Source organism: Sardina pilchardus, chromosome 8, assembly GCF_963854185.1.
Source record: "Sardina pilchardus chromosome 8, fSarPil1.1, whole genome shotgun sequence".
NCBI classification, from domain to species: domain Eukaryota; kingdom Metazoa; phylum Chordata; class Actinopteri; order Clupeiformes; family Clupeidae; genus Sardina; species Sardina pilchardus.
In genome coordinates, this window is record NC_085001.1 from 7,923,741 (window position 1) to 7,946,619 (window position 22,879).

The 22,879-nt window shown below is 42.8% G+C and overlaps 1 protein-coding gene across 1 annotated transcript; it reads left to right on the plus strand.

The window, feature by feature from the left end:
- Positions 1-766: 766 nt before the first annotated feature.
- Positions 767-21,653, plus strand: slc25a37 (solute carrier family 25 member 37). Its single transcript, XM_062542571.1, has 4 exons — positions 767-1,043; positions 8,124-8,352; positions 13,638-13,694; positions 16,647-21,653. Exons 1-4 carry the CDS (start codon positions 852-854, stop codon positions 17,201-17,203), a joined length of 1,035 nt encoding a protein of 344 aa, XP_062398555.1. The 5' UTR covers positions 767-851; the 3' UTR covers positions 17,204-21,653.
- Positions 21,654-22,879: the final 1,226 nt, after the last annotated feature.

Genomic DNA, 22,879 nt, shown 5'->3' on the forward strand with positions numbered 1-22,879 from the left:
TTGACAAGTTCTGATCTCCCAGCGTTTTTCTTGACATTATGGTTAAAACATTGTCTAGTCTAGTGGACGTATAGCCTACCGCTTAAGCGCTTGTGTAAGGTCCCAATTTGGACGAGCTCACGCCCAAGTCCAATACATAGCTTTGATCTGATAGAGGGACCACAACCTCTTTATCTACCGACCCACCCCCAACACTGACTGCTCCCATACACACCCATGCAGCCTTCTAGCCTTTTTCATAGTGGACATTAGTCGGCTTTAACGGTCCAACACTGAATTTTTGTCTCTGACTGTTTCGAACTGGGAAAGGCTAGCCTACTCTTTTTCAATGCTAAACGTTATCAAAAGTGGGGTCCTGTCAACATCTGAACTAAACAAATTCAAAACGATGGTTGGATTTAGGCAATATTCTATTTTGTAGCCTATTTGACATTGACAAGACACCCTATAGCCTGTAGCAGGATATGAAACCTTGATCTCTTCATTTTAAGTGATCAAGCACAATCTTAAATGTCTTACATAGATTGTTGACACTATGTCTGCTATGCCATGAATTAAATAAAAAGTTTCCGATTATCTCTGGTTAGATACAAGTTTACTGAGCATAGTATCCTATCGAAACTACTTTTGATTGGATATATTTCCATTTCACCCCGCCCTTTCGTTGATTTAGTCCCGCCTTATTAATGTTTCGCAATGTCTGATTGGACAGTCAAGACAACCCGCCGCGCACCGTCACTACGTCACGACAACGGAGGTACGCAGTGATGATGGTGTGGCTCTCCTTGCCGCCGATTCAGATAGGTTGTTGGTAGAGTGTTAAAAAGCATTTTTTGTTCAGTTTCTCCCGTATGGAGTTACGTACTGAGGCAGTAGTGGCCACAGTGGAGATGTCGGAGCTAAAGACCCGAGAAGATGACCCTTCAGATAGCAATGAGTACGAGAGTTTGCCACCCCATGCCTCCTTGACGACCCACATGACAGCGGGAGCAGTGGCTGGAATACTGGAGCACACGGTGATGTACCCCATAGACTCTGTCAAGGTAAGACATGGAAGTATGTTTGCTACCAACTGACACTGTCACATTAGGTTCATAATAAGCACGACGGCACGTCTATCAACTCTGCCTCCTAAAATCATGAAATGCCTTCAAGTTTAGCCAAATGTGCCAGCTAGCTAGCTAGTTAAAGTAACATTAGCCAGCGTGTTAGCATGAGGCGCTGGCCAGCAACGTTAGCTAACGTTATCCAAACGAGCCCAGGACTGACTTCGTGTACACATTAATCCAAGTTGCCTGAATGATCTGGAGTTTTAACTCAGGCAGTTTCTAGTACAAATTAGTGAACTTGATCACTGTAAGACATGTTGAGCCCTCCAAATATCACGTTGTTCACTATAACGTTGCACCTCAAAGTAAACTTATGAATGGCAGCAGTAGTTTTACAATTATTGCATGGCTGAACAGAGCTGTTGCTGCAATCTGAGCCCAAACCATTAGTTAGATATGTGGCTGTTTATCATTAACCCTTGAATTTCCCACTTGAGGTTACCACAACTTCTCGTTTACATGTCTTGAGCCAGGTCATGACCGACTACTTCGATTCTATCAGGTGCTGGTGAAGGTCATCAAGCAGGGTTGTCCTTGCTGATGTCTAAAGAAGCTGTCTAGTTATATTAGTATTATCAATACATTTCTCTCTCTGTATCGCGAGCTGTTGCAACGGCATCATGAGTTCATTCATAATATTTCGCTTTTCGGACGATTGAGGACAAGGCCATACCACGACATTCACAGCTGTCACACCAGTGGATATCGACAGTGACCATTTATGTATCTTGAGGTTCACCCTCTCTTATTCCTCCGTCCAGCCGCTAACCCAACCACTGAGAACAGTCTTGATACCGATAAGATATCAACGTGTTATCTCGATGCCGGTGTTTCCAGGAATATCCCAGGTTGAATTGAGTCGGCATGACTTGTTCACATTGATTTCAACTAACTCTTTCTTTCTCTGTCTGTTTTTGAAAGTTGAAAATGAAATGACAGTCTTATCATAATAAGTATCACATCCGGACCCTGAGTCCAGTCCTCATCCTCATTGAAGTCTAGTACTGCTTCAGTGACCAGCATGGGCACTTAACCTCTCTGAATAGCATCTGCCTAGTCGTTTCAGAGCAAGTAGACTGACATGTCACTGTAGTGAAGGAAGCCAGAAGGTTGATCAGCTTGCTCTGACAGTTAAGTTGCAGAATAAAATGACTTGACTCTGTGCCAGACTAGCCTCCAGCCAACCAGTCAGCCAGCTCTCCAAGGCCATTGTCACTATTTCCTCCTGGCCTGCCAGAGCTCACTCTTTCAGCCTTGTTCGTACCATCCGTCCGAGAGCTATGCTCTGGAGGGGGACAGTGCTACGTGTCTGGACAGCACACATCCCATAGACACAGATAGTGCCTCACTAACCAAGGCCGTGAACCGCTCCAGAAAAAGGGAAGATTGGATTTACTAGGAACACATGTATTTACCCATGCGTTTGGTAATTATTCCAGTAGAAGCTGATGAGAGGACATTGTCTCAGAATGTAGGAGCTACATGATGAAACACTGATGTTTACACCTTAGGAAGCTGAAGTTGTTAATTCAATTAATTACAAAAAATTTCACCATATCAAGCTCATGTGGTCGGACATTATTAGCACCTGAGATGGAGGCTCTATGAATTTACTTTGTCCAGGTTTCACTTTTTTTTTTTTTAGTTCTACTACTTGAAAAAATTATTGAAACAAATGGATGATCATAAGCCCCATGAAGATCATAAGACTAGTTGCCCCAAAGTCATGAGGCTGACATGCATTTTGACACGGTGGCTTTTTTCGGACTCATAACAGAAGCTGTGCTGGTTCATTGTTTTGGCTAGGTGGAAACTTCTGAATGAGGTTCTTCAAGGGGGAAAAGCATCACTGAAGGAAAAAAAAGTAATTGCAATAATTACTTTAAGGAAGTTGTTACGCGCTGTATTCAGTCAATTGAAAGGGGTTTGGTCAGGTTTTGTTCTTGGCTCTGTGTGCAACATCCTCTTTTGCACTAACAGAGGATGTCCAGGTTTACTCTAATGCTGTAAAGTTAGTTATAGTTCAACTGTGCCAGTCAGTAAGTAATCGTAGCATATCCTTTAACAGGAATGACCTTTCCAGTTAAAGCTGGCAATGGTGCAAAGTTATAATAACTAAATAACCTAGTTTTATTCATGTAGGTACAATGGTAGGTTGATCTAACATTTCTAGATGATGCAATGACATCACGTAAACTGGGATTTCCAGTGAGTGCTAAATGATAAAAGCCTGATCAAGTCTGCGTGTTCAAATTCACCGTGGTTCTTTTTTTTATTATTATTGGTATGGTGTCTGTGTTTGCCCTCATTTTAAAAGCTTGTGTGGGAAACATATATCCTATATATAATAACCACATATCCTTGAGGCACCTGTCCCCGTTCAAGGATTAACCTCTATTCAGGTAGACATTCATTCATTTAAGAGCACAGGGGGAAAAAAAGGGGGCAAGGCATGTGTCGATGTGTTTCATTGGTTTACACGTTGTTAGACAAACACGTTTTAGGTTGCAGTGAAGACGTAAAGGTGACCATGAATGAGTAATCAGCATGAGCTTGCATAATCTTATGAGTAAGTCTCCTAAGTGGGCCTGTAGGTTAAGTTGTGTTATAAAATGAGTGTCTATTAAGTTGTAAAATAGTTTTGAGGGAGGTTTCAAAGATTTTGACATCACACTGTTTTTTTTTCTGTTTTTTTGTTTTTTGTTTTTTTCCATTTATTTTATGTGTAGCTGTGGGCAGGCTAGTGAAAAGCATCCGCCTTCCCTTGATTCCCAGCTGGTTAGTGATTCAACAGCCTGTCGGGGAGATGATTCAGAGCTGTTAAGCAACTTCAGAAAGGCCAGAGAGGGGAAGGCATGGTGCGCTAGGCAGCAGGGTACGCTGGAAGGGGAACTGGGACACACCGCCGAGGGGCGGAGAGCAGACGGGTTCACCTCTCCTCACCAGGGTCCCCGAGTGCGTTTTTAGAGAGTGACTCGCTCTAGGGAAACTCTCTGGCTCGTGTGCGCTGTGAAACAGAGCTGTAACCTTTAGCACAGACGGGGACAACGAGAGGAGGAGGAGGAGGAGGTGGTGGTGTCCTTGTAAGGGTTTGCAGAAAGGGTGTGGGATTTATCAGACAAACTCAGGCTGTGTGTGTATGTGTGTACTTGTGTGTATGTGTACTGTATGTGTGTGTATGTGTGTGTGTGTGTGTAAAATCTGCACCATGCAGATGAAGGGTGGACTTGGCGTCCCACCCCTACGGAGCTGATTATCCAACCGCCACTGGCAATGAGCTCTTTTACACCCCCCCCCCCCCCCCCACACACACACACAAATTATACCACTCATAGAAGCAGATATTTGTACCGATAGTGGACAGTCATATGCAAGCTTGTTCTCACTTCACATTTTGTGTTGACATACCGCAGTTTAGAACCAAACTTTCCTTTTCGCTTTGACACCTACACATATTGTATAAATTGTCATTTCAAGTCCAACATTTAAGTCAACAAGTATGTATGGGCTGGCAGTCCCAAAATACAAACACCATTTTGCCACATTCCTGTGTACTCAGGAATTTGTATGTTTTGGCTCTAACGTGATCACGATTGGGTGAGTCCCTTAACCCTTTCAGCCTCTCCTGGTGATCCGGCCCAACAGAGCCAGTGGCTACCTCTGGGTGCTCCAAAGTAGCTCTCAGAATTCCCTGAAATGCCGGGGAATAGGGCTATTCGTGCCTGTGTTTGCCGTTGCTCACATAATGGCATTCAGTGCAAAACCACTAAATAAGGGGAATTAGTGGGGGAAAAATTCAGTTCTGAAGTGGTCAGGAAAAGGTTCGGAATTTTTCCTTCCTTGGAAAAGGGCAAGCACTCTGATTAATAAATACAGGGAATACCTACACCCGTGTCTGGCAGCTGTGTCCCAGTGGCATGTGGATGCAGCAGTCAGTGCTGGCTGGGGCCCGTGTGCTGTTGTGCCTCAAGAGCTCCTCTCCTCTCCTCTCGCCTCTCTGGCTGGCGCTCGACAACAGAGCTCCTCCAGCCCAGCTTTTCCAGGCAGCCCAGGCGCTGGGGCGAGCACTGGAGATTTCTTTCCACTTCAGTGCTAAAGGGGCTTCCAGCCTCCTCCCCATGCCAGACAATAACCCCACCCCCCCCCCCCCCCCCACACACACACACACCCCATCCACCCCAATTAAAGAAAAGAAATGGTAGTGATCATCGTGCGTCCATTTGCATGAGATAGTTGTATCTCATGTTTCTGTCATTTTGCATGTTTGTTTCATTTGTCCGTCAGCCTATGCTGCATGTCTTGCCATAGGTTGCCAAATGGATTGAATGATCTATGAGTTTCTTATTTGGGCCCTTCCTGTTGGCCGTCCCTATCCAGCAGGTCCTCACAACCATTCTTGTAGAACTAGTTTCTAAAGTGCTGATTTGTGTGCACGGGCATGATGTAAGGCATGAATGCTAAGTCAAGGTGTGTGTACTGCATGATTGCTTGTCGACAATCAGCCATAAATCAAAACCAGCTCCCAAAAAGTCCACTGCCTCCACTTAGGTAGGTCTAAAGCTTGACTGTCATTCACTCCACAGAAGTAGGTGTGAAGCCTTTTAACAAGAATGCATTTCCTGGACTGAAGACAATGACAGGGAAACAACACCAACAAATTCAAATTGGCGTGTGAGTGTGACGTGGCCTATATTGTCTCTGCTTAAGACAATCCTTATCATCCCTTCCTTAATTCCATGATGATAAGACTCTGCCGTCATATTTGGAAGCCCGCGGATGAGCTTCTGTTCCAGGAAGTCGGGTCCCCTTGGTGACTCAGCCAATCAAGAATGCTGTTGAGTCAAGTAAGTTAGGCGTACATGAGCCGAGGCACACTGGACGCTGGTTAGGTCAGGGCAGAGGTGAGCAGAGGCCACAGTTGGCAGTGCTGCTGGATAATCTGCTCTCAGGACCTCTGTCACTGCCTGCCAACACTCACTCTGGAGCCAACCGCTTCAAAGCAGGGCTACGCCGCCATGCGAAACCCTGGCTGTGGTGAGTAATCGTACTGTCCTACTTGGTGTTGTCCAAACCAATTAACCGTACATTTCAACAGCCCACATTTTGAACCCAGGGCCTTAGCGTCAGTTGCTGCCACCATACCTCTCAATATGTACTACTGATAACAACTATGCCCCAAGATGAGCAAGATGGTGTGTGTTTTAAGGCCTTGATTCCATGGCAACCATCAGCAAGATAAACTACACCTTATTACTTACTGTAATGGATCCACTGTGTTGGAGGAAGTTGGCACCTGGGGAGAGCCTTGTGGAATGCTACAGGGTGTCAGGATACACTAGTGTGTAGTGTGTGCCCGTCTGGCTTCTGACAGCTTTTGGCTGAGCTCCCAGTTGTTTTTAGTGTAGTGGTGTAAAGTAAATTGTCTCTGTTTGGAGACTAAGCCTTGTTGCATATATCCTGTATCTATTTTAAAATAGAAATGTATAAAAAGTATGCAAAGAAAAGTGTACAGAAATATGATTTAAAAATAGCAGAAATATTCATGTAAGTACTAGTTTTTAAACTATTTATAAGCAGCCAATGCAATCTGGTCTTAAAGTATAAAACGTTCAGACGTGGCAAGAAGTGAAGAGATGCCTACAGGCCCAGAGTTTGGCTGTGTGCAATTTCAGCAGCTCTAAGGCTTGCTACCTGTCCTGCTGTGTGAGCGTAGTGCTTACGTGATTATACGTTCGGTCAACATGTGTTTAACAGGTACCACTCTGCCAGCTTAATTAGCCGCCATGTTTTGGGGTATTAGTTTGACTATGGGATGAGGCCTCTTGTGCTGTGTTGATGGGTCTTAGTGCCGTTTGAATAAAAGAAGCCAGCATTCATTCTGCTGTCTTGAGGCTTATGCAGAGTAAAGCTGTTAAGTAAGAAGATTTAGCAGGATAAGGGTACCAGAGAGAATGCTGAAACAGTGCCTAACGACATCCTGTAAATACCGTACTGGGATTGTCAAATCCTACCAATCCTACCGAGTTGAGTTGTTTGACGGGACAAACATTAGTATATCGATTTCCATGCTTATTTCCATGCTTATAATATTATTAATAGGTTATTAATAGGTTATGGTGGCTTAAGACTGATAGGAAATTGTAGATCAAGCAGCGGTGAACAGGGTTTACTACTGAGCCAGGCTGTCATCTTATAAATCTCATAAGTATTGTGCCTCATGAATAGTCACAATAATACTAAGACACAAGGAAAAGGATATAGCCTGACGTCATTTCAACATGAAGTTCTGCTTTCTGCTTTTAACATGAAGTTCTTTCTCTCTCTCTTTCTCTCTCTGTCTCTGTGTGCTGGGTAGCTGTCCTTTTGGAGAGATGTGTCAGTCTCTGGGTTGGTTGTGCAAGTGTTTTGTTATAGTCTTTCATGCCAAACCATTCACACAGCACAAAGCATGTTTTTATTTCGCCTAAAAATGTAGGGAAGCCCCCAAAGACTGCCTGCCTCTATCTTCCCTCGCATACTGCTTTGTGTTTCCTTCCCCCTTTTTTAACAATAAAATATCATTTCATTTCCGTCAGATATGTTTGCAAATTTAGACATTTCTCAAAAGTCTCCTTGAAGAAACTTTGTTTTATTTAGAAAAAATAATAAAATTGTAATCTAACAATTGTCTGTTCCCGTTCTTACTAAGACCGGAAATGTGTCTGAAAATCAAAATTGAATGATTGGGGATTGATTTTTCTCAGGGACAGGCAAGGCTTTGTGTGGTCTTGAATTACATATTCGTATTTACTTATTTATTTATATATTTTCCTGAGTTGAAAGCGACGAGTTGTCATCTCATTTCCGTTGCAATTGAAAAACGCTGACACACTTTTCAGTAAGACTCTGGACCTACATGTTTGTCCGATTGTGACTCCCTCGTCACACTCTTCTCCCCTCCATGACTAGCGTTCACTTCCTCTCTTCTTTCTGCCTCATTCCTTTCTGATTTTTTGTCTTTCTTTACTCAATCAGACACGGATGCAGAGCCTGCAGCCTGACCCGAAGGCCCAGTACCGGGGCGTATACGAGGCCCTGCAGCGGATCGTCCGCACCGAGGGTGTCTTGCGGCCCCTCAGGGGCCTCAATATCACAGTGCTGGGGGCCGGCCCAGCCCACGCCCTCTACTTCGCCTGCTACGAGAGAGTCAAGCGCACCCTCAGCGACGTCATCCAGAATGGGGGGAACAGCCACATAGCCAACGGTACAGGCCTTCTGCTTTATTCTTGGTGCTTGACATTTACTGAAATGGACTGTTGTGTAGATTTCTGTAGGATTTAAAGGGATAATCCGGAGTGAAATGCACTTTAGATAAATTTTTCGGACTATTGGGAGTACATACGTTGAGTTGACACCAAAATCATGTCATTCGGATGTGTTTTGAGAAAGTTCGAGCTCACCGTTTTTAGCCAAAACTCGTTAGCCTGGAAGTGACTCGGGCATGTCTTTCGCCGCTACAAAACGCTATTTTTATACCTCTTCTACTGTTCCAAACAACACTACACTTACGTGGTAGTGAGTAGAGGATCCCTAAAGCCAAACCGAAGTATCCCCACGTCTTTATGTGGTCGGATAGAGAGTCCAGAATAAATTTAATCGAGTCAGTACCTTTCCGGAAATGTCGCAGCTGCAGCTAGCAACGTTTAAACAACACTTTATTAACATTTCCGGAAAGGTACGGACTCGATTAAATTAATTCTGGACTCTCTATCCGACCACATAAAGACGTGGGGATACTTCGGTTTGGCTTTAGGGAACCTCTACTCACTACCACGTAAGTGTAGTGTTGTTTGGAACAGTAGAAGAGGTATAAAAATAGCGTTTTGTAGTGGCGAAAGGACCTGCCCCGGTCACTTCCAGGCTAACGAGTTTTGGCTAAAAACGGTGAGCTCGAACTTTCTCAAAATACATCCGAATGACATGATTTTGGTGTCAACTCAACGTATGTACTCCCAATAGTCCGAAAAATTGATCCAAAGTGCATTTCACTCCGGATTATCCCTTTAAGCTATGGAATTGCGAGTTCTCTTCCATTGACTTGCCTTTCTTAAGGCTGTAGCCTGCGTTTTCCCAGAGTCTTATCTGTCATTTCCTCTAGCCTCGTCTCTGTTGCCTTCCCAGAGTCTCATCTGTTTTTGAGCGAGACGTCATCTTGAGAATCCATGAACCTTTCCTTAAATCATTCTGAGCCATCTCTCAAATCAGCCAGAAGCGTGTTACAAATTCACATGCCTTGTAGTCATGTGTTGTCATGAGGTTTTGCACGGAGACTGTTTTTTTCTCTAGTGAACCAGTTCAACTTTCAACTTTATGTTAACCTTATCTCACAACGTTCTTGTCTCATGCGTCTTGCATTGTGGTTAGCATATTGAGTTTTTAGTATAAGCTTTTATGTTAATTATTAGTCAGTCTTGTAATGCATATAGTTCATTAAGAATCTGTGTCCAGCAATTTCAAGCATGAATTTGGTTTGTAAAGTGCATCTTGATGCCCTGCAGGACAAATGCTCCCTGGTACAAATATGCAGGGTTCCCACGGCCATGGAAAACCTGGGAAAGTCATGGAATAGTAACCATTTTCAGTTCCATTTTCCAGGTCTGAAGAAATTATTCAATAAGTTCAGGCATGCAAACTCCTCACCTTTCGGCGAAATTCGCCGTTTTGAATCAAAAATAGGTGACTTACATGATTCGTGCAGATCCGATGAGAAAATATTTAGGGGGGGGGGGGGGGGGGGGGGGGGTGGGGTGTCAAGGTGAATTGAATTTACAACTGAGTTTAGAAATCATGCGCAGACGCTAACGCATCTTGAGGTGTTTCTAGAGCCGCATTTAAAACGTGTCTGATCAGCAAGGGATGCGTGAATGTAGCCCCTATGCGTTTAATAAACATTAGTGGAAGCGAATTGTTGACAAAGACGCAACGCGAACAGAATGCGCACGCCAAGTAGCCTGAGATGTCAGGTGGAATATAGCCTAGTGATTCTGGCGAGAAGAGATGCCGAGGGATTTCACAGGTGGGCTAGTTAAAACTTTCAACTTCTATTAGAAAAAGACGCTGAGATTAGAGTCGCAACATAGCATAGGTTGTTTTCTTCTAATGATGAAAGTTTAGCGAAATTAGACAAACATGTAGACATAACGAGTTATTTTTGATGAAGAATGCGTGTAGTTTGAACCATCTAGATCGGCAAAAGGTGAAGCAAATAGGCAGACTTTATCAGTATATCAAAGGCTAATGTGACAGTTTAATTAAATGCTCATAAACTGGGCTGGTTCGTTTTGTCCAGAGACGTAGTTGATTGACATGATAATGCTGTCTTTTATAAAAGTGGGCCCTGTTACGCGAAGCACACTGCGCATAGACCTTACGCAAAGCCTACGCAAAAGATATGCAACTCAAATGATTCGCTATAGTAACGTAGCCAAAAAAAAGTTGCGACTGCTTCAGACCACACGTAACGCACGTAACCGTTTGAGTTATGTGTGTGACTTGCAACAATTTTCATTAACACCCGGATCATTACGAGTTCGTAAGCCATGCGTAAATTAAATTTACATTTGATTGTAGAGTTACAGGAGGACCCTGATTAGTCTGCGCCTACAGGTAGCCTACAGTTTAACATGTAGCCTAATATGAAGACAGTTCACATAACTTTATTGGTTTGTTAAACACACTAGCACAATATAGCCTAGAAAACACAATATGTAGTAGCCTAGGCTGCATATTAAAACGTTTTAAAACAATTTGAAAAATTAAAGCCTACCCTATTTTATATAGGCCTAATAATATTAGTTTGAAATAGTGTGTGTCTCAAGCAAGATTATTGATTACCTGGTTTGGTCCAAGAAATATTCAGACTTTTCCTTATTCTGATAGTTTAAGTGTCCATTAGGCCTATGAAATCATCAGAAATTTGTAATAAATACATAACAAGTACATAAGCACAGAGAAAGAGAGAGATAGTAAGAAAGAAAGAAAGCGGGTCCCTCACTCTTTGGAAGATTTTTTTTTTTTCCGGGGGGGGGGTTCAGAGAAGAGTCTCACCTTTTTCACCCCTGACCAGTTTGCATGCCTGCAATAAGTTAATTGAAAGTTTTGAAAAAGTCATGAAAGCATTCTTGGGATATGTAGGTTGGAAGTTGCGTAGATGTCGCTTTCTTCATAGATTTAGAATGGTGGGTGAGGAAACAGTCATAACTAGAAAAGCACGCAGAGAGCGCAGCCCTCCACCAAGTGAAAACATAGCCACCTCCTGGATCCAGAAGGTGATCTGGATCACTCCTTGGATTGGAATTTCAGACCTTTCCTGAAAATGTCAGTTGCGAACAAAATGACAAACCCAGATGAAAACACGACCTCCTTGGCGGAGGTAATTAGCCCCAACTTGTGGCCTGAATTAGGCAATTTTGTACTTTGTGAAAAGTCATGGACATTTCACTTAATGTCTTAACTTAATTTTTTCAGAGAAAATAGGTGGCACAACTGTGAAATGCATACATTGCATACATGTGTACACAAATGCATACAAATGCATACATGCACTCTTAGGCCCAATTTTCACCAAAGATCCACGACAAGGCGAAACTGTTGCTCGTTGTTGCAAACCATCGCGAATCATTCAACATGTTAAAGGAATAGTTCGGAATTTTGGACATAGGACCTCATTTCCAACTTTACCGAGGTGATATAGGTCGGTGGAGACCGTTTTTATCGCGTTTAGCCCCTTCCTTCAGTTGCAGCGTCCCCCTTTGCTAACTCTGGTTTTGAGCTAATACATTTCTACGGTAACATCAGTCTGACATCAACAACAGTCTTACTCACTCCACCGCACACCCGCGACAAGTCAATTAAATCGTCGGACTATCGATATACATGTCCGTTTTGATAGAATAATTTTAGAAATAAAACTAACCGTGCAACTCAATGATTTATTACATTTTGAGGGACTAGTTTCTCAATATCAATCCGCCACTGCCATACAGGGAACAAATTAGGCTATTGCAATGCGATGCAAGGTTCGTTTTATTTCTAACATGGTTCTATCAACACTAGGCATGTGCATCGATAGTCTGACGTTAAAATGTATTTGTTTCGGGTGTTCTGTGGAGTGTTTTCAGTGGCAGGCTGGATGTTACCGTTGACTTGCGTTATCTTGGCACCAGATTTGCACGAGATGAACGCTGCAACTCATAGGAAGGGCAGAAATTCACTGAAAATGGTCTTCACCGACCTATATCACCCAGACTGAGTTGGAAATGAGGTCCTATGTCCAAAATTCCGAACTATTGCTTTAAGTCGCAGTTGCAGGGTTTTAGAACATTGCAACTCATCTTGTCACTAATCTTTGGTTTGAACCCCCCTCTACAGGCAGGCTACATCAGGCACAGAACTGAAGCATTCCATTTGCGGAGCGTAATGCTGCAACAATTAGCTTCCAATTGAGTACAATGGAACTGCACCAGGAGTGATAGTGGCATGTATAGTACTCTGGAAAAAATAAGACCAGTCATCTAAATCTAGTTTTGTCCACTGGGAATGGAACGCTTCAGTTACGTGCCTGGTTCAGCCAGCTGGTGAAAGCTGCGGCCAATTCAACAGTAATGCTGTGACCAGTGGTCTGAGGTGTTCTGCGACTCGATAGCTCAAATCCTTCTGTAAACAAGACACAATATACAGTGCCCTCCAAAAGTATTGGAACACATGCTTAAAGTTAAATATAAAATCATCTTTTGGAAATTGATCTTAATGTCTTAAATGAAGCAATAAGGTAATATTCAACTTTTAAGAACATTCATTTTCTATGTGAATAAATAATGTATTGTAAATAAATAAAGGTTTTCCTTAAAATACAGGGGTCATAAGTATTGGAGCGCCCATGTTAAATTCCCATAGAGGATTTTTATTTTTATTTTTTAACGGCCAGTTATTTCATGGATCCAGGACACTATGCACCCTGATAAAGTTCCCTTGGCCTTTGGCATTAAAATAACCCCACATCAACACTATACCCTTCACCATACTAAGAGTTTGCTAAGGCATGCTTTATGTCAGTTATTAGCTGTTAGCTAATTAGCTGGTTTCATTCTCATTGAGCTCAATGCAATTAAAAAATTGATGTCCTTAAAGGTTGAATATTTCCTCATTGTTTCATTTAAGGCATTAAGATCAATTTCCAAAAGATGATTTTATATTTAACTTTAAGCATGTGTTCCAATACTTTTGGTATGTGCTACTGTATGTGTTCTGTTTACAAAACGCTTTTGCACACCTCTTTTGTAGGGACAGGTGCGTCAGAATAGGTTATCCAGTTAAACTTGTGAAAGAAAATCCCGCACACTGTCCATTACGCATGCATATTTATTTACAACGTTTCGGTCATAGACCTTCCTCAGGTGTATGTGTTCTGCCACCCCTGATCCTGTCTGGACATGCTGACTGATTCTGTCTGAACATGCTGACTGATTCTGTTTCTTGTGTCCCTCTCAGGTGTGGCAGGTAGTCTAGCCACTGTTCTCCATGATGCCGTGATGAACCCAGCGGAAGGTACTGTAGGCCTACCAGCAAAACAAACCTTATGTTTATTTATTTAGTTGTTTATTTGTTTCTTTATTTCAGATACACCCAGTAGACGTGCAATGGGTCATAAAACTCACGGTTCAGATCGTATCACGGTTCTGTGTAGCCAGGGCTACTGTAAAATAGGGATCGACCGATAATCGGCCAGGCCGATAATTTTGGCCGATATTCTGCATTTTTATAGTTATCGGTATCGGCCATATTTTTCACCGATAAGCCGATAACATATATTTTGCAGCCGTTCTGTCCCTAACGCGGCCTCCACTGCCTGCCCTCATCACTCTGAGCTCTACAGCAATGTCCCGCCCACCACACCATCTGATTTGCTAAGCACAACGAATCAGCCAATCAACACCGGAGGCTAAACGATGTGAAAGTCTGTTTCGAGGCGGAGAAATTGAACAACGGGAACGAGCTCATTCGTAGAAAGCAGCCTATGTCGCTGGCACTGCAAGAATTCACAAACTTCTAGACGAAAGTTGCAAAAGGCAGCAACAGAAATAGCATCTTATCAGTCCCAATGAAACTGTAATGCGGTGCATAAAGCAAACAGTCTCACCGTTTGCTAGACGTAAGGCTAATTTCTAAAACCCCATTTGGCGACGTTACGCATGTTAATGTGTAGAGTTAGATAGCAGCCATAGAGAGAGTCAAGGGAAGCCGAAATAACTAAATAAAACGTAACGTTAGTGTTGTGCAGGCTAATGATCCGTTTAGCGTAAGCCAACACAACAGGCTTTATTGAGAATGTAAAACTCACTAGCGAAATAAATGTGGCAGTGGTAAAGCCGTTCATGATAAATCCCCGAAGGTGATAACTTGTCAGAAAGTCATAACGTGACTCGGCCTCAAGTCCCAAAAGCACATCGCCTTTGTACATATACACATAACTTTATTATTTGAAGTGCTTTTTGAACTTAAACACGCCAGTGTCATCCCAACTAAGTTCTCTTTTTCTCTCTACCTCTCCCCCCTCTTCATGCGCGCTCACACACGGTAGCCGACACACACACGCAGACAGACACGCTGCCCAGGAGGCATATGAAAATAAATGCAAACGAATAACCAGTAGCCTAGCCACCTCTGCATTCTACAAGTTTTAATATTCAGCCTACGCTAAGGACTTATGCAAGTTATGTGTATAGTCTACATAACCAATTGAATAGCCTATAGAATGAATTCAGATGTAATTCCCATCCAAAAGTCAATTTGCAATACAGAAATATGCTGTCCTATCTAATTTTGACAAACTTTATTACCAGTCCAACTGTTGATTTGTTTTTAATTGATAATGACATAAAAAATTGCAGTTTGATAGGCATCAGGCTGCTGGAAGTTATTATGAAAACAACAGATTTTTGCTATTTCTGAAAATGGCTTTAGAGGGATTTGCATTCAACTCAAATATTCCTTTCCTAAAAATGGCATAATTTTTACATTTATCGGTTGCACATATCGGTTATCGGCTTCCAAATTTCATAATTATCGATATCGGTATCGGCCCTGAAAAAAACATATCGGTCGATCCCTACTGTAAAACACTGTTTTATAACACTTAATGATAACAATCATGACTTCTCTCATAATGACCTTTTGCCAGCTCCATTTGAATATAGCCTATGGCTAATCTACAAACTCTAGCATTTGTTTTTTGCAAAAAAATTTGCCTATTAACAATGATATGCATAATAATATTGGTATAAACAGCCCACATTGCTTTGGAAATGGAAGCATGTGATGACATGATGCTAGCTTGACATTTACTGTTTGTTGTGAATCACGTGCTTCATGTAAGTGAAATGTAGTTTACGTAAGACAAATTATTGAAGACTTTAAGACACAAGGCAGATTTTATATTCTTGTCCTTTTTCAAAATTACAGTGAGTGCAGCCTATGTTAAAGTATATTCATATGATTTCCTTTTAAGCATTTTTTTTTTAAATATTAAAATGAAGTTATCATTTATCAACAATGACAAGCCAGCTTGAACCTGCCACTTGCTCTCTCTCCCTCTCGTGTGAGCCGCGCTCAAGATGCGTTCGCAATTAAACGAAGTAACATAACGTAGACCTATCTGCTGCGTAGTGGAGGTTGAGACGACCCAAACTTGCATGAAACATGCTGCTGTTGCATTTTCACGTTCTTGAGGGAGAGTGAAAAATTAGTTTGCCAGAAGAAGGAAGGAGAAGGAAACCAAATGATCGACTTACAACACTAAATGGCCGTAGACTGAATCAGGAGCTGAAAGGAATGTAATCATGTTTCCCATGACAAAGGTGCCTTACAAATGGTAACAGATTTAAAAGGAGCCATTGTTAATTCCTGCGTCCCCTTCTGACATCGGTCTAAGAATGATCTAATGATGTGTCTGGAAAAAAAAACAACCCCATTCATTGTTTTCAAACTGTAGAGATTATTGACGACATTGTTGTATGGCATGTTTTCATGAGCTGGTTATGTGCTTCTAGATCAGGCCTGATTGTCAACAGTCTGATTTTTAGCTTGGCCATATTTGTGTTGATTTTTTTTCACATTCATTCATCTCTCTCTCTCTCTCTCTCTCTCTCTCTCTCTCTCTCTCTCTCTCTCTCTCTCTCTCTCTCTCTCTCTGTGTCTCTCTGTGTGTCTCTGTTTGTCTCTCTGTGTCTCTCTCTCTGTCTCTCTCTCTCTCTCTCTCTCTCTCTCTGTGTCTCTCTGTGTCTGTTTGTCTCTCTGTGTGTCTCTGTTTGTCTCTCTGTGTGTCTCTATCTGTGTCTCTCTCTCTCTCTCTCTCTCTCTCTCTGTGTCTCTCTGTGTCTGTTTGTCTCTCTGTGTCTCTCTGTGTGTCTCTGTGTGTCTCTATCTGTGTGTCTCTCTCTCTCTCTCTCTCTCTCTCTCTCTCTCTCTTTCTCTGTCTCTTCCCTCCGTGGCCCTCTGCAGTCATCAAGCAGCGCATGCAGATGTTCAACTCTCCGTACCGGGGCCTGTGGGACTGCGTGGTGACGGTGACGCAGCGCGAGGGCCTGGCGGCCTTCTACCGCAGCTACAGCACGCAGCTGACCATGAACATCCCCTTCCAGGCCGTGCACTTCATCACCTACGAGCTGACGCAGGAGCGCCTCAACCCGCAGCGCCGCTACCGGCCCACCAGCCACATCGTGTCGGGCGCGGCCGCCGGCGCCGTCTCGGCCGCCGTGACCACGCCGCTGGACGTGTGCAAGACGCTGCTCAACACGCAGGAGAACGGCGCGCTGCGGCTCTCGGGCATGGCCAACGCCATCAGGACGGTGCACCGGCTCGGCGGCTCGCGGGCGTTCTTCAAGGGCGTGCAGGCGCGCGTCATCTACCAGATGCCCTCCACGGCCATCGCCTGGTCCGTCTACGAGTTCTTCAAGTACTTCCTCACCCAGCAGCAGCACCAGCACGACCTCGCCCTCAGGGACCACGGACAGCAGAACCAGGAGCCCAAGCCGGGCGCAGGCTCCAGTCCCACATGAGGCCCGCCGTGGCTCTCTGGGTTGGAGCAGAGACAGGGAGCTACGGGCCTCTGAATTAATTTGGGGGGGGGAGGAGACAGAGTCCCCCCTCGGAGTCCTCCTCCCCTCCTGTCATTTCAGTATGTTTACCATGAAGTCATGAGCTGACTGACACTAAAAGAGGGCACTTTGGATGTTTGCTGTCATTTAGGTAGAACCTTGTGTTCATTTGTCGTCGTCGTCGTCGTCATTGTCATCAACAATCTTTTTTAGAATTTAATAAGAGTTTCATCCAACCTTTCACATCCACCGTTCCATCAGTCTCTCCCCGTGTGGCCTGGAGCACTGAAAGGCTCTCGGATGGTGCCGTCAGATGAAGTCTCTTGCCATGGAGGGGAGTGAGGAAAAATGGGGTAATGGAATGGTAGTGGTGGTTACCACTCCCCCCCCCCCCCCCCCCCCTCCCCTCAGTCTCTGGCTCGCCAGACCGACCATCCCCCCCCCACCCATCCCCCCGATCCCCGGTCGCTGTCTGTGTGATGACTGAGTCTACCCTCCTCACACTGTGCTTGGCTTCATCCGTTTGTTTATGGATTTCATGTAGGAATTTTTTTTTTTTTTCTTATTTATTTTATTGGCTAAGCGGAAGGTCGCATTTCAAGGATTTCGGAAGAGCCGCAGGGTTTTGTGTGCTTGTTTGATTTCTGTGTGTATTTTTTAAAGGGCTGTTTAATTGAGCGCATTCCTTAGTCCTATGTGGTAAACAAAGAGCCCCCCCCCAATTCATGTTGTGCCTCATCCACCGTCAGTTGCAGGTTAGAGCTTACTAGGGGACTCATAAGGCGGCATTGCGCAGGTGTCCAAACCACCACCACCATTGTGTAAGAAGCTCCAGTGAGCTCCTCGTTTAATGTGTGGAATTGTGGGGCGCTGACTGAAGCTGACCAAGCAATCCAAGTTAAATTCCAAACCAAGTTAAATAGGATCCTTTTTTTTTTTTAATGCTTGAGGGTTAGACGTGCTGTTCTGGATGTCACGTGACCGTAAACGTGGAATCCAGTGAGATAGCATTTATGTATATGGAGCCCAGGGCTGTCTTTTGCCACATTATGCAGAAATGAATCTCATATGTGAGATGGCTACTATAGTTAAAGGAGAATGGCTCTTCCATGAAGAGATTCAAGAGAAGTATCCTTTGTTCATGTGTCATACGGATTTTTAGTAGCGTGACATTGCATCTTTACGCTGTCAGTCTCTTACGTCATGTACTAAAGAGTTTTGATTTTGTACCGCACAAACTTTCCCAGCCTTCATCACTCCATAAAACATATTAACGAGTCGATGGCTCTTTCCAGTTCTTACTCATAAGTTCATTGTTGAACTTGAGTTGTTAATTCTATCGTTACAAATCCCAAATTGAAAACAAGCGCACGAGTGAAACCGCTTGATGTATGCTCATTCCGTGGAGACACTGTAGCCTTCTCACAGTAAACAGTAAAGTATGTAAATATAAAGCTAACTATCTATCTATCTATATGTATGTACGTTAAAGACATTGCCTGTGAGAGCTGTTGTACACATGTCCATGGGACACCTTCTTCACTCACACATGTCTCTATCTCTGCCTGGGTCAAGTCTGTAGATGTGTATGTCATGGAACATTCAGACACAGTCGAAATCCTGCATACAAATCTGCGGGTGTCCTCCTTGTACAGGTGCCTGTGTGGCCCAGAAAGGTTTGCCTTGTTTTATGCAGAGCACTCGGCTTGCTCTGGAATCACGCACAACTCTATGGAATTTTAAGTGTAAAATGTAAAATGTGTAGAATAATGTCAGCTTTGGCAACTTTTCCTCCCTTTGTGTGTGTGTGTGTGTGTGTGTGTGTGTGTGTGTGTGTTTTTTTTTTTTTTTTTTGTGATTTGCTGTGTGTGTGCACGTGCGTTTGGGTGTGGACTTTTTGTCTTGAGTTGTTGTTGTACAGGTGTGGCTTGATTCACTCTGGTCAACAGTAAAATGAGACGCACATACCAAAAGCCTATGGTGTGGAGAGTGTGGGGGACCACATGGCTCAACACTCCTAAATATCTGTGATTTTTTTTTTTTTTTTTTTTTTTTTTTACAATCTCCTCCTGTAGAGTCTTAATTTAAATTTAATATAATGTAATGTTTGTAAGTATTAGCCATTTTTATGTACCGGTAACAATGCATTTATGAAAGTTACGCAGCATGGGCTAATTGAAAAACAAAAGAACACTGAGGTCAAGTACCTCACTCCTTATATGGGCCAAGATCTGCTCCTCACAGCTGCAGTCAAGTGTATCGAGTAGGGGGATATGTAGTGCACTAGATGGGGTTTCAAAATGTGGGTTTGTGCTGGCAGAGAGAATGCAGACCAACAGTGATGCAGACGGGGTTGGATAGGCTGGCGTGGGGTTGGGGGGTGTCGGACTGGTTTCAGACTGGTTTCACTGGCAGAGCTTTTCAGGGCCGAGGGTGCTTCCTGTGTCCTGACTGTCCTGCGTCACTCACTTCCTGTGTCCGCTCCGTCTGGTCATTTTTATCCATCTCGATTGCACCCCACCCCCAAACTAGTAATACAGACATTTCCAAAAAAGACCACATTACTAAAGCAGCTAGGAGTTGTTTGTTTGCCTTTCATTAAGTGCTTATTGGTTTAATTTTTCTCTCACAGAAAAACGCAGAGGGTTTTCGTTTGTTGTTGTTTTAAAAGCCTGCTTCTCTAACGCTGTATTTATTCATTAACTATGCAGCAGAGTTGGTTCCAGGACAATGTTATGTGGAACCACGACTGTCTGAGACTAAATGTCCTCCTCCTCCTCCCCTTTGAGATCCCAAAGAAGTCGACTACTAGACACCATGTCAGGCCCTGTTTAGACTTCAGGCATAGCTTTAAAATGTAGATTTAGAAATAGTGTTGAAAAGATTATACAGTTTTTGATTGCCCTTGATTTGGTGATTGCTTCATGCCGTTGGATTCACTTATAGCAAAAGGGGATATAGTGAAATCGCGTTTGGTGGGGTTTTTGTTTGGAATTGTTTTCAAAAGTGCATACAAACTGCTTGCTCATCTGTCCAAACCCACTGGTGGGTCTTTGGACAGACGTCAAGATGGTCAGAGGGGCAGTTTTATTGACTTGGAATCTACACTTTCAACCGTGTCATTGAAAATTGTCCCCTAAATGATGTGACCTTATCTTAGAGAGATATAGGTCTTGTATAAAGTTGACTTTTATGAATAATATTAATATTTGGCAGCATAATAGCCTAGTTTAAGTACCCCATATGAATAAATGCCATACTTATGACCTGCTTAGTAATAATTGTACACTTGTAGAAAGGACATATGGTTTGACAAAGTACTTGTGCTTTGAAAAAAAAAAAATTAAACACTGAAAGCGATCTTAATTTGTGGTACAAAGTGAAACAAATAAATCACTAAATGGCCAGTATTTCTTTCTCTATGCATATCCTTCCCTTTGCTGTTATGTGTGGCTTTCTACACATCTTCCCAGTGCTATCACTGTCTTGAAGATACTGTGGCCTTTAGCACATCCTGACCATCACCTTGACGGAGGAATAGTCCTCTTCTCTGATTTGATATGCTGAGAAAGAGTCGGCAAATAGATGAAGAGTTTTAGATCTTTAGAGTTGAGGCAAAACAATTCAATAGCCTGTGCATATGTTTCTCAAAGGTCATGAAAATTGATCAGTGGGATCTTAAAATAAATCTGCTTGTGCTAGAGTTGTGGGTTGAATAGCAACACATGACTTACCAGACTTGACCAGGGAGGTATTCTAAATACGTGGTTTAGTGACAAACCTGGGTAAGTTGACTCAGAATAAGGGGTAAACCTCCTAATAGAAGAGCTGTTATGGCTTCATTCTCTTAACAGAAGTTGTAGGAGGTTTACCACTTACTCTGAGTTAACTTAACTCAGGTTTGTCACTAAGCCACATACTTGGAACACTCCCCATGGGGTGGACAATGTTATTGATATTTATGCAAGCGTTTTATGCAACTGCACCGGTGGTATGTCACTACGCTACCCTTTAGATGTATGACAAAACAACACATATTCTATTGCTTTTCATAACAGCAAAAGGACAAGGTTATCCTTCAAATAATTCCGCTGCGTAACTTCAGTCCCTTTTTATTTTTGTATAACATGTATGACATGTTGCCCCATAATATATATGCTTATAAATAGTTTTAATGAAGAAATGTAACATACGTGTCTAGGGACATGTTTGCTAGTGTACATTATTTGCTGCTTGTACGCACAATGATATGGGAGTTTGGGGAACGAGGGATATTTTTAAACACAGAGTGCCATCTAGAGTTCTGAACTATTTTTGCTGGAAAATGAATGATGCAAATGTTTATGGATGGAGGAACTGCTGCTACAGTTTGTAACACTGGAGCTGAAATAAAATGCAATTACTCAAATAATGCAACCTGACTCTTTTATCGTCTGCTTTTATTTTGGTAGATTATGTAGTAATTTAAATGGAAGTTATTATACGGTATTGGTGTACAGCCGTCTGTGTCTGCTTTTCTGAGAGGTGATGTGGATGTCTCGCCGCAACTGAAAGTTGTGTTCACACTCTGACCACAAGAGGGCACACCAGATGAGCCATTTATCCTTGTTTCCAAAATGATGCAACACAAGACACGAATATACAACTGAATAAGTTATTTACACAATTATGAACCTGTTTCTATAGGCAATTCTTTCTTGAATTAATCTTTAGTAATTAAGAAAATACAAGATACCAAACTGTTATTTTGCTGATAAATTAAAAGATAAAAACTTCCAGAAAACAACAACGTGTCAAATAATCCTGGGGCCAGGGCTTTGTAAATGAGCAGGGCAACAGTGTATTGATCAAACTCTTTCATATGCAATTGGTTGGGCACTTCCACGGTGGCCGACCAACACCCAGGTCAAATGAATACTGTACAACAGTTAATTGCAAAACTGTGGTAGCCTACTGGTACTGGTATGCAGACTATAGTGATACTCCAGAAGTCTTCAAGATGCTTATTCATAAAGACAAAATAATCACTTTGATAAAAAATCCTTAACCATGTGATCACTGTAGTTAAATTTGAACACAAAACAGAATGTACATTGTAAAATATGTAGTTAAATTGGCCTATGCTACTATATGTTAATGCTGGTCATCATGGTACTTATAGAGCCAGCTGTTTTCTGAGGTGGCACTCGTTGTGAAAAGTTTGACAACCACTGCTCTACAACATGACGTAGGATACCACAGCAGTGAACAATTGGCTCCAGACAAACGCAACACATGCCTTGGGCTGTACCTGAGATCTGTAAAGGCACTGCTTCACAGTACAGTACACACTGTACAAACCTAAAGGAGTCACACAACAGGGTGCAGAGTACAACAAAATATCCACAAATCCTGGAGTCGGTGGAAGAAAATGACCCCACCCCCCACACTTGCCCGCAACTTATCTGCCGTGATATTGAGCAAAACTCTTTTTATTTATTTTTTTATTTTTTTAATGTTACAGAATTTACGTACAGAAAACGCATCCTGTGTCAGTGTACTAACACAGGACCACTAACACTGAGACAGTGTGACAGATGAAAAAAGTACCCAAGTCCTTGATATGCATTAGCATTTCCATCCTGGATGTAAAAAAGA

What these genes read in the sequence shown, in the direction of transcription:
- slc25a37 (XM_062542571.1), top strand. Translation starts at nt 852, where the DNA reads ATGGAGTTACGTACTGAGGCAGTAGTGGCCACAGTGGAGATGTCGGAG. An exon ending in ACCCCATAGACTCTGTCAAG is followed by an intron (nt 1,044 to 8,123) that starts GTAAGACATGGA and finishes TTACTCAATCAG; the next exon opens with ACACGGATGCAGAGCCTGCA. An exon ending in GAACAGCCACATAGCCAACG is followed by an intron (nt 8,353 to 13,637) that starts GTACAGGCCTTC and finishes TGTCCCTCTCAG; the next exon opens with GTGTGGCAGGTAGTCTAGCC.